Below are 15,005 nucleotides of genomic sequence, written 5' to 3'. Positions count from 1 at the left end.
CAAATGTAGTTACACCTGTGTGACACCCACTAGGCAAAATGCTTCAAGTTTAGACAGCTGGTTCTGAAGGGCCTATTTGGGGTAATGGGCCATTAGGGGAAACAATAGGCTTTAGGAGAAGCTTATCCCCCACCTGGTGAGCCTTCCTGAGAAAGCTCCAGACAGCCTATGGATAATGGCTGCTATGACTTTGCAGGCCATGCAAGGGTATGTGACCAGACCACATGACACTCAGCTCCATTTTTGGGTACCTGTATTTTTCCACAAACTGGTCTGGGAACTGTTTTTGGAAGAAAAGATTTCCGCCACAAGTTAAAGCTATATAATGTGGGGTGTGACATCACCTAATGGCCTCACTCCCCTCACAAGAGAACTCCTGGCAACACCTGAGGAACAAAGACTGAACTGCAGGAAGTGCTGGTCCCAGGCTAGAAGGATTTCTAGTCTGTGTATCGAAATCTGGTGGACTGCTTGTATCACCAGCCAGGGTAAAAAATTGATAATTCATATCCAATCTATTTAATATCTTAGACTTAGAGTGCGGCTTTGTTTATTTGCTAGGTATTCTGCTTTGATATGTTTGCTATCACTTATAATCACTTAAAATCTTATCTTTTTGTAGTTACATTTATTTTTTGTTTTATCTAAACCTGCGTGCCTTTGAGTGAAGTGTCTGTGGAAGATCTCGGCTTGGTTAAGACAGGCTTCGTGTCACACTCATACCATCCAGAGCCCAAGTTAGTCCACCAGGCACCTGGCACCAGGCATGGGGGAATGACTGTAGATGGAAAAAAAACAGAGGTTGCAGTTGTTTGATTCTTTACCACTGTGTTCTCACCCCAGCAGGGCACACCTATCTAAAATACCACCATAGTGAAATGGCCCTAGGGCACCAGATCAGGGAAACCCTATGGCTGTTCCCTCATGAAATGTGGGATACCATATGAGATGAACTTCAGGTCATTTTGGTACTGGGCATGGTGAAGGAATCGAAAAGTGAGTGGAGAAATCCCATAGTAACAGTTCTGATGCAGGACAATGCAACCCGTTTCTGCATCAATTTCTGAAAGATCAACACTGTATTGAAATTGGATACTTTCCTGATGCAGAGAGTAGATGAACTATCATAACAATTGGAAGCTGCCAGAAATATATCCACTTTAGACCTCACAAAGGGTTACTGGCAAATCCTTTGATGCCAGAATCCTGGGAGAAAAAACACTTTTCCATGCCCTTTGGCCTGTATTAATTAAGGATCACATTATTTGGGTTCCACATGGTGGCAGTGACTTTTCAGAGCCTAATGGATTGGACATTACAACTGCATGGGTGTATGCAGCACTAAGCTTCTACCATCTATTGAAAATGGTTTTTGGTCCCGTATCTTGTTGCAGCATTCCCACACATAGGGCAGATGGCAGTAGATTACACACAAAAAAAAAAGCCATCACCAGTTGCTAGGCTGCACAGACTCCAAGACTCAGTTTGCCCTGATAATCTGAACCCCTTGCTATTAGCAAATAATTTCATCAGTTCTGGGGGAGGCTCTCAGGCAGAAGTTCTCCAGGGTCTGTTTCCTGCTCTTCCCGCTGGTTATGGAGCAGAGGGAACTGTCTGGGAGTCCTGCCAACCTGAGAGTCCGCAGGGACTGTACAAGGGAATCATAAAGGCCGCTGTTCGGCATGCCGGGTCTCAGACACATGAGATTCATACACTGATTCTCAGAGCTCTGCCTTCCTGTCACTGTAAGAGTGAGTTTGTGTGTGTATGGGGGTGGGGGGGATGTGAGAAAACCTGGATTTGTGCAGGAAATAGCCCAACTTGTTTATCATGCACATTGTGTAAAGAGTTGTCACTTTGGGCTTTGGGCTATCACCAGCAGGAGAGTGAATTTGTGTGGGGGGGTGGAGGGTGAGAAAACCTGGATTTGTGCTGGAAATGGCCCACCTGATGAGCACTTTAGATAAGCTATTACCAGCTGGACAGTGGGGTGGGAGGAGGTATTTTTTCATATTCTCTGTGTATATATAAAGTCTGCTGCAGTTTCCACGATATGCATCTGATGAAGTGAGCTGTAGCTCACGAAAGCTCATGCTCAAATAAATTGGTTAGTCTCTAAGGTGCCACAAGTACTCCTTTTCTTTTTGCGAATACAGACTAACACGGCTGTTACTCTGAAACCTGTAAGGACACTGTAAGGAGATTCCCTCTCTCTTCTACAAGGGATTTCGGTGAGTTGCCTGTTTCGGTATAAAAGTTAGTGCTAAGGGCTCGGGAGGGGTTCCAGGGTTCAAGTCAAGAATAATCTGGGCAGAAATTCTCCAGCACGGAGACTTGAACTGTTCAGTATTGTCAGAAACACCAAGGGATTTACCTAGTAAAACTGGAACTACAAATGTTTTGGAAATAGTTTAGAAAAATATTTGTTTTTAAGATCAGTTCCTTGTCTCTTACTGTGTCCTTCTATCTGACTCAGTAGCTTCCTTTTTGGGGCTGTGTGGTTTTTCCCCTGGTTCGTTCAATTTTTCCAATTCAGCAACTTCACTGTGGTGTTATCTGGTACAGCCAAAGCCTCTGCCATGGGCATTGGCATTACCAGAGGGTTCACAACAAGAATGGGTCCAGATTCTGCTCTCACATTCTGCCTTCACTGGGTCACTCCAGATTGACGCTGGCCTCCCTAAGAGCAAAATCAGGGCCCCTGTGTGTTTTGGAATCCCCATCTTTCATGCCTGGTCTCAAAATGCCACGTAAACTGGGGGTTTCCTTCAGATTCTCTCAGTGCCCTAGCAGAAGTGTGTTCTCTGTAGCAGGACCTGGAGCAGTTTGGAGCTGAAATTTAAACAATGAGTGGGAATGTGGTTCTATTGAGATCAGTGGTAAAACTCCAAACACGGCCAGGAGTTCAACCTCAATCCATCTGTAGGGACTTAAATAAATGGCCTGATTTATACCATCCATGAACTTCCACTAACTTCAACTGTAGTCGTCCTGTCGCCTCTAAGGATGGGTGAGCTCATTTGGACCAATGGTGAACTGACAGGAGAGTTACTGAAATCTCAAACTCACAAGTTTAGAGGTTCAAAACAATTAAGATAACAATTTTTTTTCTGGAAGGGCTCCTTTTAGTTTCCGCATCCTGTCTCCCTTCTTCTGGGCCTGTCCCTCTCTCCTTCCCTGCACAGGCTGAGCTGCTGCTGGGGTTCCCTTCACCCCCAGAAAGGCAGTCCTGGCTGATCTCCCCCTTTTCCCCAGTGCAGTTTAACCTAATTTGAGGAGATATTTCTGTGGGGTTTAGCACTTGGTTTTGGTCCTGGGTGAGGGGTATCTGTGTGTGGCAGGATGGTAAATTGTGGTGGTAGAGGGGTGTACATGGACAAGTGGCCAGTGGTGGGGGTTGTGGGGCAGTGTGTGGAATGAACACAGGCTGGAGGGCAACCCTGAGGGTTATATGCGTGGGGAGCCAGGTGTAAAGGGGGCAGGCGGGCAGCGCTGATGGTAGTGGGCAGGCAGGGGTGTACAGGGACAGCTGAGCAGCACTGGGTGCTGTGGGGGGCACTGAGTAGCATGTACATGTAGCTGGGCAGCGCGGTTGAAATTCTATTGCTGTTTGTGATTGTTGGTCCTAGGCAGGGCTGAGAACCTTTCCTGGCCCGTGTGTGTGGAGGGGGGGGGGGTCACAGGATCTGTCTGCCCTGCCAAGACACAGAACTTCAGCATCAGTGCCACAACCTTTACTCAGTTCTGTTTCCAAAGGTTGTTGTTGAATGTTAATGATGTAACTTCAGTGGTTCTTTCCACCAGTGAAATGCCTGATCTTTCCTCCTCGGTTGGTTCAATTTCCCATCATACTCTGACCCCTGTCTCTACTCTCCTTCCCCATACCAGGGTGCCCCACTTCCAAAAGCACGCTGGTCCCCAATAATTTATCCATGCTCCCCAGTCATCTCTGGCTCCCACAACCTCCGTGCTGCCCATGCTCACCACCGTTCTTCATCTCCATTGGGTGAGGTGCCTCCCATCCCACCTGCTCCCTTGACTGCAGGGGAATCAGTGACTGTGTCTCACCGGTGAGAAATCTCATGAATGGCAAATGCCAAGTCAGCCACCTCTCTGACTTCTCTTGATAGACCAGGGGTGGGCAAACTTTTTGGCCAGAGGGCCACATCAGGGCTGCAAAACTGTATGGAGGGCCGGGTAGGGAAGGCTGTGCCTCCCAAAACAGCCTGGACCCCCACCCACATCTGCCCCCTCCCACTTCCCATCCCCTGACTGCCCCCCTCAGAGCCCCCAATCCATCCAACCCCCCTGCTCCTTGTCCCCTGACTGTCCCCTCCTGGGATGCATGGTGTGTTATATTTATAGACTGGCATCATCATATGTTCTGTGTTCTTATCTATCCCTTTCCTAATGGTTCCTTACATTCTGTTACGTTTTTGAGGGCTGCTGCACACTGAGCAGATGTTTCCAGAAAACTATCTACGATGACCCCAAGATCTCTTGCTTGAGTGGTAACAGCTAATTTACATCCTATCATGTTGTATGCATAACTGGGATCGTGTTTTCTAATGTGCTTTATTGCTATCATTTGAATCTTTAAAAGCCACAGAGGGGATCCTCCTCATAACCCCACTGTGTCGCACTGCACCCCATATTCTTCTTATTTGTATGATTATAATATAATTCTGACATATATAATTCATTTTGTACAAGATATGTCTTATAAGCTGTCATTGGAAAAGTTATGATTTTCTGTTGACTATAAAACAACCGAGGAGTTCTTGTGGCACCGTAGAGACTAACAAATTTATTTGGGCATAAGGTTTTTTGGGCTAGAACCCACTTCATCATACATCTGATGCAGTGGGTTCTAGCCCACAAAAGCTTATGCCTGAATAAATTTGTTAGTCTCTAAGGTGCCAAAAGGACTCCTCGGTTGTTTTGCTGATACAGACTAACACGGCTACCACTGACAGCTGTTGACTATGTATCAGTATTTCAAATGCAGTTACACCGGAGTGACACACACTAGCCAAAATGCTTTCAGTCTGAAGGGGTTTTGAAGGCCTATTCTGGTTAATGGCCTATTAGAGGAACAATAGACCATAGGAGAAATTTATCTCCTTACCGGTGAGGCTTCCTGAGAACGCTCCAGACAGCCTATGGATAAGGGCCACTCACACTCAGCAGCGCATGCAAGGCAATGTGAGCAGAGCATGACAGTGAACTTCATTTTAGGTATCTGTATTGTTCCACAAATTGGACTGGGAACTTGATTTGGAACAAAGGATTCCCCCCATCTGTTAAATCTATATAAGGTGGGGTGTGACAAAATCTAGTGGCCTCATTCCCCACACAAAAGAACTCCTGGAAACAGCTGAGGAACAAAGACTGAACTGGGGGAAGTGCTGGTCCAAGGCTAAATGGATTTCTAGCCTATGTATGGAAATCTGGTGGACTGCTTGTATCACCAGCCAGGGTGAGAAATTACTAATTCATATTCAATCTAGGTAGCCTTTTAGGCTTAGATTGCGGTTTGGTTTATTTACTAGGTAGTTTGCTTTGATCTGTTTGCTATCAATTATAGTAACTTAAAATCTCTCTTTCTGTATTTAAACTTGTTTTTGCTTTATCTAAATCAGTCATCTGTTGAGAGAAGTGTCTGGGGAAAATCTCAGCTTGGTTAACACAGGCTTGTGGCATATCCTTCCCACATTGAGGGGAGGGAAAACTCTATTAATGAGTTTACATTGTACAGATTCCTGTACAACGTGTAGCCCCCACTCCTGCTCACTGGGCCAGAATGAGGTTCTTCGAGATAGGGGAAGCCTGCTTGTGACTTTTTACACAACTTTAGGGAACTGGGCTTGAGGCTCATTTGTGTGATCTGCGTTGTGTGTCAGTTTATGTTCACCTCAAACCAGACCCACTCAGATAAACCACCAGGAAATGGCTTTATTCTGTAAAGAACATAGAACAGGATCACAGTCCAGCAGCCTCCTCTCAGCTTGCCTGCTATGTGCTCCTGGCCCAGTCAATTCTGAGACCCCAGGCTGGGGCAGAGGTACATCCTGACAGGAACCAGGAAGTTCTCACAGCATGCTGCAGTTTGTAGTCCAAAACTTGTAGTTCCCAGGGCTGCAGTTGAAGCACACTGGACTGTGGGCTACAAATGCAAGACAGTATAATTCTGCGTTTGTACTTCAGTCAGAGGTGTGAGCCTGGGGAGCTGGCAAATTGGCTGGTGTCTATTTTTTGTGTTTTGGTGGCTTAGGTAAGCCCTCAGATAGCTCATTTGGGTGTGCGGTGCCATCTGCTGTCTTGTTGGGTGATAACAGGGTCGGGAGAGGATGAATCACTAACAAAGCAGTAAGAAGAACAGGAGGATTTGTGGCACCTTAGAGACTAACCAATTTATCTGAGAATGAGCTTTCGTGAGCTACAGCTCACTTCATCGGCTGCAGTGTGAAAAAACTGTGTGAACAAAGCAGTGTGAAAACAGGCCAACCTAGCTGGGTGACTAGAGGGGTGCAGCAGTTCCCTCGGCTCCCAGACTGCACCCTGAGGGTGAAACTGTGTCACACTCATACTCTTTGGAACCCACATTAAGCCTCCAGGCACCTGTGAGACAAGTACAGGGGAGGGTCTTTATCCCAAACAAAAGATCCAGATGTAGCAGTTGTTTGACTCCTTTCCCACCATGTTCTCACCCTGGCAGGGCACACCTACCTAAACTACCACCATAGCGAAATGGCCCCAGGACAACAGATTAGTGAAATTCCCAGGCTGTTCTTTCATACAATGTGGGACAAAATGTGAGAGGAACTCCAGGTCATTCTGGCTCTGGGAGTGGTGAAGGAATCACCCAGTGAGTGGAGAAGTCCCCTGGTACTACTTCTGACACAGGTTAGCACAACCCATTCCTGCGTGGATTTCTGAAAGATCAACACACTAATGAAATGTTATGCTTATTTGACGCAGAGAGTAGATGAACTACGAGAACAGCTGGGAGCTGCCAGATATATATCCACTTTAGACCTCACAAAGGGATACTGGCAGGTAACTTTGATGCCATACTCCTAGGAGAAGAAAGCCTTTTCCACGTCGTTTGGCTTGCATCCGTTCAGGATCACATCTTTTGGCCTCCATAGGGTGGCAGTGAATTTCAGAGTCTAATGGAATGGATGTTACCACTGCCTTAGAATATCAGCGTTGGAAGGGACCTCAGGAGGTCATCTAGTCCAACTCCCTGCTCAAAGCAGGACCAATCCCCAATTTTTGCCCAAGATCCCAAATGGCCCCCCTCAAGGATTGAACTCACAACCCTGGGTTTAGCAGGCTAATGCTCAAACCACTGAGCTATCCCTCCCCGCCCCCCCTTGATGGTATGCATTGATACTCTGCTATGATCAGCTGAAAATGATTTTTGGTCTTCTATGTTGTGGCAGCATTTCCACACACAGTGCAGATGTCAGTACATTACACACAGAAAAGAAAACAATCATCAGTTGTTCGGCTGAACGGTCTGCAAGACTGTTTCCCCTGAGAATCTGAGCCCTGGGAATTGGCAAATCATTTCACTCCCAGGGGAGGCTCTCAAGCTGAAGTTTTCCAGCGTCTATTTTCTTCTCTTCCCACTCTCTGCTCAGGGAGCTGAGGGAGTTGTAAGTGAGTTCTGGCTAACCTGAGAATCGACAGGATCTGTTCAGGTGAATCATAAAGGTCATTGTCCAGCGTGTTGAGTCTCAGACATTTGAGATTCATACACTGATTCTCAGGGCTCTGCCTTCATGTCACTGTAAGGAGATTTCCTCTCTCTGCTGAGCGGGATTTTGGTGAGTTGCCTGTTTCTGCATTAAAGTTAGTGCTGAGGGCTCAGGAAGGGTTCCAGGGTTCAAGTCAAGAATTATCTGGGCAGGAATTCACCATCACGGCAACTTGAACTTTTTAGTATTGTTAGAAACACCAAGGGATTTACCTGGTAAATTTGGAACTACACATGTACTGGAAATAGTTTAGAGAAATTCTTCTTTTTAAGATCTGTTCCTTGTCTCTTACTGTGTCCTTCTATCTGTGTGAGTAGATTTGTTTTTTCAGCTGTGTGGTTTTTCCTCTGGTTTGCTCAAGTTTTCCAAATCAGCAATGTCATTGTCCTGTTAGGAAGTTCAGCCAAAGCCTCTGCAGTGGGTATTCACATTACCAGAGTGTTCACAAGAAGAAAGAGTCACACACTGGCCGGATTCTGGTCTCACATTCTGCCTTCTGTGTGCCACTAAGAATTCACCCTGGCCTTCCAGTGGAGAAAATCATGGTTGCTGTGTTTTGAAACCCTGATCTTTCATGCCCGGTCTCAGAACACCACATGAGCTGGGGGTTTCCTTCAGAATTTTTCAGCACCCTAATAGATTAGTGCTTTCTGTAGCCGGACCCAAAGCCCTGATTTTCAGACCCAGGAGCTGAAAGATCCATGTTAAAACTCCCTACATGGCCAGGAGTTCACCCTAAATCCACCTGATTTACACTAGCCATGAGCCTCCAGTGATTTCAACTGGAGTCGTCGTGTGGCTTCTATGGAGGTGAGCTCGTTTGGACCAAAGAAGAACTGACAGGAGAGTTGATGAAATCTCAAACTCACTGGCTTAAAGGTTCAAACAATGAGGATAACAGTTTTTTTTTAGGTGGGGAAAGGGGTCTGCTCTCTCTGTGTCCCTGCATCTCTGGTTCTGGAAAGGATGGGAACCACCAAAAGGCTGTAAAGGTAAGAGCATGTCTCTGGCTTAGAGTAAACCAGGCAGTGTTGGAAATCTCACCAGGGAGGTGCAGGAACTCACAATATGTGTGTGTGGCAGGGGAGAGAGGGTCATGGAATATCCATATCACAGTGCCACAGAGCCCTGAAACTGTGAATGAGGGAATGGACATCCACACTGGCTCCTTTTAGTGTCCACGTCCTCTCTCCCTCCCACCAAGTCTGTCCCTCTGCTTCCCTGCACAGACAGAGCTGCTGCTGGGGCTCCCTTGACCCCCAGAAAGGCAATTTAGGCTGATCTCCCCCTTTTTCCTGGTGCAGGCAGACACGGAGTTTAACCTAGTCTGTGTAGGTATTTCTGTGAGCTGTCGCTGTGGGGTCTGCCATGTGGTTTTGGTCCTGGGTGAGGGGTATCACTATGTGACAGGGATGGAAGTTCTGGGGATGGGGACCTACATGGACAAGTCACCAGCACTTGGGCACTTGGGGTTGTGGGGCAGGGAATTAGGTGTACACATGGGGGCGGGTAGTGCCAGGGGATGTGGGGGCAGGAGGAGGTGTACAGGGACAGACGGGCAGTGATGGTGGTTATGTGGCAGGGAGCAGCATGTATACAGACAGGTTGGCAGCATTGCTGAAATTAATTTTTTTCTTTATGAATGTTGGTTCAAGGCCAGTGCTGGGACCTTTCCTGGCGCCAAATGCATTTGCAGGGGTCTCAGGGTGTCTTTGCCATGAGAAGCCACAGAACTGCAGTCTGGGTGTCACAATTATTACTCAGGTTTTTTTTTCCAGTTGTTGTTCTTGATGCTGTTGTCGTTATGTAACTTTAGGCCTTTCGCTGGTAGAAAAAAACATGGATCTTTATGACAGGTTTCAGAGTAGCAGCCGTGTTAATCTGTATTCGCAAAAAGAAAAGGAGGACTTGTGGCACCTTAGAGACAAACAAATTTATTTGAGCATAAGCTTTCGTGAGCTACAGCACGAAAGCTTATGTTCAAATAAATTTGTTCATCTCTAAGGTGCCACAAGTCCTCCTTTTCTTTTTATTGATATTTATGTGACACTGCAACCCATATTGTTCAGAGCGGTTATTATATTATCATTATATGATTAGAGCATAAATATGATACATTTTATGCACAATGTGTCATGTAAGATGTCATTGGAAAAGTTATCATTTGTTGAATATGATCATCCTATTTGTATGTATGTTTCATTTTTGTATTTGAAGTTAAGAATATTGAATACATATGTTTATTTCAAATGTAGTTATATCTGGTTAAAGCCCAAGAGCAAAGATTCTTTCTGTCTAGATAGCTATTCTAGGCAACGAGCCATTAGAGAAAACAATAGGCCTTAGGAGAAATTTATCTCCCACCTGGTGAGGCTTCCTGAGAGTGCTCCAGACGCTCTATAAATAATGGACACTATGAATCTATAAGGGCCACATAACTCTGGACTACATCTCGGGATGTCTGTAGTTTTACCACAAATGAGTGTGTGAACCAAGTGCTGGCTGAGAGGCACTGCTGAGTGCAGAATTGGGGTGCAGGACCCAAGGGGAGGAATATGGATGTTGAATGCTCCGGGGTTATACCAGAAAAGACAATCAGGGTCCTTGTCCGGGACAGCGTGCCCTGAGGGAAATCGTGCTACAGGTAGTCCTGGCTAGCTTTATACCAAGCAGTTCCAGGGCATTGGAACTGTCCTTCTGTCACAGAGGGCCCCGATAAATACAGTTTTCATGTGTAGAAGCTGCTAGCAGCTGCTTGAAACAGTGGGCCACCGGGACACTGATGTTAATCCCGGGATAGAATCATAGAATCATAGAAGATTAGGGTTGGAAGAGAGCTCAGGAGGTCGTCTAGTCCAACCCCCTGCTCAAAGCAGCACACATACCAAATAAATCATCCCAGCCAGGGCTTTATCAAGCCGGGCCTTAAAAACCTCTAAGGATGGAGATTCCACCACCTCCATAGGTAACCCATTCCAGTGCTTCACCACCTTCCTAGTGAAATAGTGTTTCCTAATATTCAACCTAGACATTCCCCACTGCAATGTGAGACCATTGCTCCTTTTTCTGTCATCTGCCACCACAAAGAACAGCCAAGCTCAATACTCTTTGGAACCCCACTTCAGGTAGCTATCAAATCCCCCCTTACATTTCTCTTCTGCAGACTAAATAAGCCCAGTTCCCCCAGCCTCACCTCGTAAGTCATGTGCCCAGCCCCCTAATAATTTTTGTTGCTCTCTGCTAAATGCTCTCCAATTTGTCCTCATCTTTTTTCTACTGGAGGGCCCAAAACTGGATGCAGTACTCCAGATGTGGCCTCATCAGTGCTGAATAGAGGGGAATACTCATTTCCCTCAATCTGCTGGCAGTGCTCCTACTAATGCAAGCCAATGCTCTGTTAGTATTCTTGGCAACAAGGGCACACTGTTGACTCATGTTCATCTTCTCGCCCACTGTAATCCCCAAATCCTTTTTCTGTAGAACTGCCATTTAGCAGTTGGTCTCCAGCCTGTAGCAGTGCCTGGGATTCTTCCATTCTATGTGCAGGACCCTATCCCTACCCTCCAGTGTGTCTACCTCTCCCCACAGTTTAGTGTCCTCCAGAAACTTGCTGAGGGTGTAATCCATCCCATCATACAGATAATTAATGTAGATGTTGAAGGAAACTAGTGGCAGGATGGACCCCTGGGGCACTCTGCTTGATACTGGTTGCCAACTAGACATTGAGCCATTGAACTAGACCTGTTGAGCCCAATGATCTAGCCAGTTTTCTAACCACCTTATAGTCAATTATCCAATCCATACTTTTTTTAACTTGCTGGCAAGAATACTCTGGAAGACCATATAAAAAGCTTTGCTAAAGTCAAGGTATATCACATCTACAGCTTTCTCCATATCCACAGAGCCAGTTATCTCAATATAGAAGGCCATCATGTTGGTAAGGCATGACTTGTCCTTGGTGAATCCATTTTAACTGTTCCTGATCACCTTCACCTCCCGCAAGTGCTTCAAAATGGATTCCTTGAGGACCTACATTTTGTGATTTCTCCACGGACTGGTGTGATGATGTAGTTCCCCACATTCTCCTTCTTCCCTTCTTTAAATAGGGTTAAATGACTAGAGACCTCAGTATCAACCCTGTATTTAGGCTTTCTCTGGACAGCATGCCCTGAGGGGAGTAACGGTGTAAGAAACCCAGTAGTAGATAGATGGGGTGTTTGTGATTTGACTATGATATGGGTGTCACCTTATGTCTAACAGATTGGCTTGCTCCCTAAAACACATTGGGAGAAAGGCTTTCCGAAATATTTATGAAGATGTAACTATCATAACTGGATAGTCTCACGATCCATGTAAATGTCTAAACTGTTCCTGATTCTTGCTTTGTTCATGGCCTCAACTATCTTTCTATCTTCAGTATTTTATAGACTTTTTCATATCCCCTCTTATTCATATCCCTTGTAGTATAACTATCCAAGTTTTTTCAACCTCTCTTTGTATGAGAGTTTTCCTGAGCCCTTGATCATTCTTGTCAGCCTTGCCTGAACCCATTTAGTTTTGCAGAGTCCTGTGTGAGAAGGGTGCCCAGTACTACACAGAGGAGTCCAGAGGAGGGTGAAACATTGACTGACAGATCTCATGGCATTGTATTTTCTGTACGATTTCCCACCCGACTCCTTCTGGATCCCAATGTTTTGCTTAGTTTCTGTCCATGCTTGCACTGTTATCAGGGTTTCACAGAGCTGTGTACCGTGATGCCTGACCTGAGTTCAGATAGTTAAATTCAAACTGTGTAAGGTTTTTGAGGAGTGCAAGCTTTTCTCTCGAGCTATTGACATTGACATTCACCTGCCATCATGCTGCCCATTGTCCTGGCTTGGCTTGCTCCCTCTAAGTTGTCCTCTGGACTTGACTATCACCTAAGTAATCTGGTGCCATCTGTAAATGTTGCCACATCACTGCTCAACCCCTCTTTCTAGATTGGTAATCACTATAAAATATTCAATGCACTATTTGTTATAAAGTGTGTAACCCTCCTCACTGTCCTTTTTCTCCTTCATAGGCACCTTGAGCTTTACTGAGACCAATCAACGCTTCCACCACTGCATGGCCGATTTCAACCTCACCCCCACTGACCTTTCAACATTTATCCTAATGGGCATCCCTGGTATGGAAGCTGCCCACGTCTGGATTTCCATCCCTTTCTCTGTGTTCTACATTATCTGCCTGTTGGGAAATTTCATGGTTCTGTTTCTTGTAGGGAAAGAGCAGACCCTGCACAAGCCGATGTACCTGCTGCTCTGCATGCTGGCACTCACAGACATCACTACGTCTACCTTCGTCATTCCAAAAGCACTGTTGATATTTTGGTTCAATTTGAAAGACATTACTGTGGGTGGCTGCCTTACCCAAATGTTCTTCCTTCATGCGGTTTCTATTATGCACTCAGCTGTCCTTGTGACAATGGCCATTGATCGTTACGTTGCTATATGTAACCCTCTGAGATATACCACTTTCCTCACCAATTCACAAATAGCTAAACTAGGGCTAGTGGGTTTGATAAGAGCTGTTCTCTTCATTCTGCCCTTGCCCGTGCTCCTAATCAGGCTTCCATTCTGTGCCAACCGCATTATCCCCCATACATACTGTGACCACATGGCTGTAGCAAAGATATCATGTGGGGATATCACAATTAACAGGATTTATGGTTTGGTAATGGCATTTGTAGTCATGGGGTTTGACCTGACAATCATTGCCCTGTCTTACAGTCTGATCATCAGGGCTGTCCTGAGAATCAACTCTAAGGAAGCTCACCAGAAAGCCCTCAACACCTGCACAGCCCACATCTGTGTTATGATGCTGGCTTATCCTGTTGGATTCTTCTCTACTCTGGTACACCGGTTTGGCCATGACTTTGCTCCCCAGGTTCACATCGTCTTGGCCAATGTCTATTTTGTCATTCCTCCCATGCTCAACCCTATAATTTATGGTGTTAAAACGAAAGAACTTCGTGACAAAGTTGTCAAATACACCTACAGAATATGCTCACCCGGGACAACTTACTTTAACCCAGCCTGACAAAAGAGGTGTGACATTGCACTCCATATGCTTTATGGAAATATGCTTATGAATGTGAATATGATGTAACTGTAATATGCTTTATGCAGAAAGTCTCTTGTATGGTGGGACGTTATTGATATATATTGACCGTATAGATCATTGTTGCAAAGAAGGTCCAATAGTTGCAAAAAATCTTGTACAAATGAGATTAAGTAAGATGTCTGTGAAAAGGTTGTAATTTTCTGGTTATGATAATGCTGTCTGTATGTGTGTATCATTTGTGTATTTGAAGTTATGAATTTTAGCTATGTACTTGTATCTCAATGTGTTTGATTCTAAGTAGCCTCAGTGAAGCATTTGGTCAGCTTCTTGAGAAAGGACTATTCTGAGTAAGTGCCCAATCAAGAAACACTTAACTGAAAAAGGACCTTGGGAGACACCAATCCACATCTGAGGAGACTTCCTGGGAATGTTGAAGGTAGCATGTGAGCAATGGCTGCTGCCTGCAAACTGAGTCATGCATGGACATGTGACTTGCCCATGTGACTCCAAACTCCATCTTGCTGCTGTGATTTTCCACAGTAAGACCAAAGGGGTTTCCTTCCACATGGCAGAGGATATAAAAGGCCCTGGAAACCCCACCATTTTGTCTTCAGTCCTGCTTCTTACCTTCGGAGGAACTTTGCTAGGCTGAAGCTCTGACCAAAGGACTGAATGACCCATCCAAGCTGTGGATGTTCTCCAGAGACTTGACTTAAGCCAACAGTTTATTCCATCACTGCTATAAGCCTGGACCAAGAACTTTGCCATTACTGTATGTAATTAATTCCATTCAACCAATTTTAACTCTCATCTATATTTTTTTGTTTTTGTGAATAAACCTTTAGATTTTAGATTCTAAAGGATTGGCAATAGTGTGATTTGTGGGTAAGATCTGACATGTATATTGACCTGGGTCTGGGCTTGGTCCTTTGGGATCGGGAGAACCTTTTTTCTTTTGTTGGTTTATTTTATTTATTCTTTTATTTATTCTTTTATTGGGGTATTGGTTTTCATCACCATTCATCCCCATAAGGAGTGGTGCTGGTGGTGATATAAGGAAACCCTAGTATCTGAGAGAATTGCTTGTATGACTTCTGGTTATCCAGTGGGGTACAACTGAAATCCTCTCTGTTTGGC

The 15,005-nt window shown here is 45.3% G+C and overlaps 1 protein-coding gene across 1 annotated transcript; it reads left to right on the top strand.

The window, feature by feature from the left end:
- Window positions 1-8,683: 8,683 nt before the first annotated feature.
- LOC140917078 (olfactory receptor 52N4-like) lies at window positions 8,684-13,844 on the top strand. The gene is made up of 2 exons (XM_073359166.1): window positions 8,684-8,758; window positions 12,829-13,844. The coding sequence occupies exon 2, from the start codon at window positions 12,873-12,875 to the stop codon at window positions 13,842-13,844; it is 972 nt and encodes a 323-aa protein (XP_073215267.1). The 5' UTR covers window positions 8,684-8,758; window positions 12,829-12,872.
- Window positions 13,845-15,005: the final 1,161 nt, after the last annotated feature.

Source organism: Lepidochelys kempii, chromosome 1 (genome assembly GCF_965140265.1).
Source record: "Lepidochelys kempii isolate rLepKem1 chromosome 1, rLepKem1.hap2, whole genome shotgun sequence".
NCBI classification, from domain to species: Eukaryota; Metazoa; Chordata; order Testudines; family Cheloniidae; genus Lepidochelys; species Lepidochelys kempii.
The sequence above is the reverse complement of the archived record's forward strand: the minus strand, read 5'-3'. Positions and strand labels throughout refer to the sequence as shown.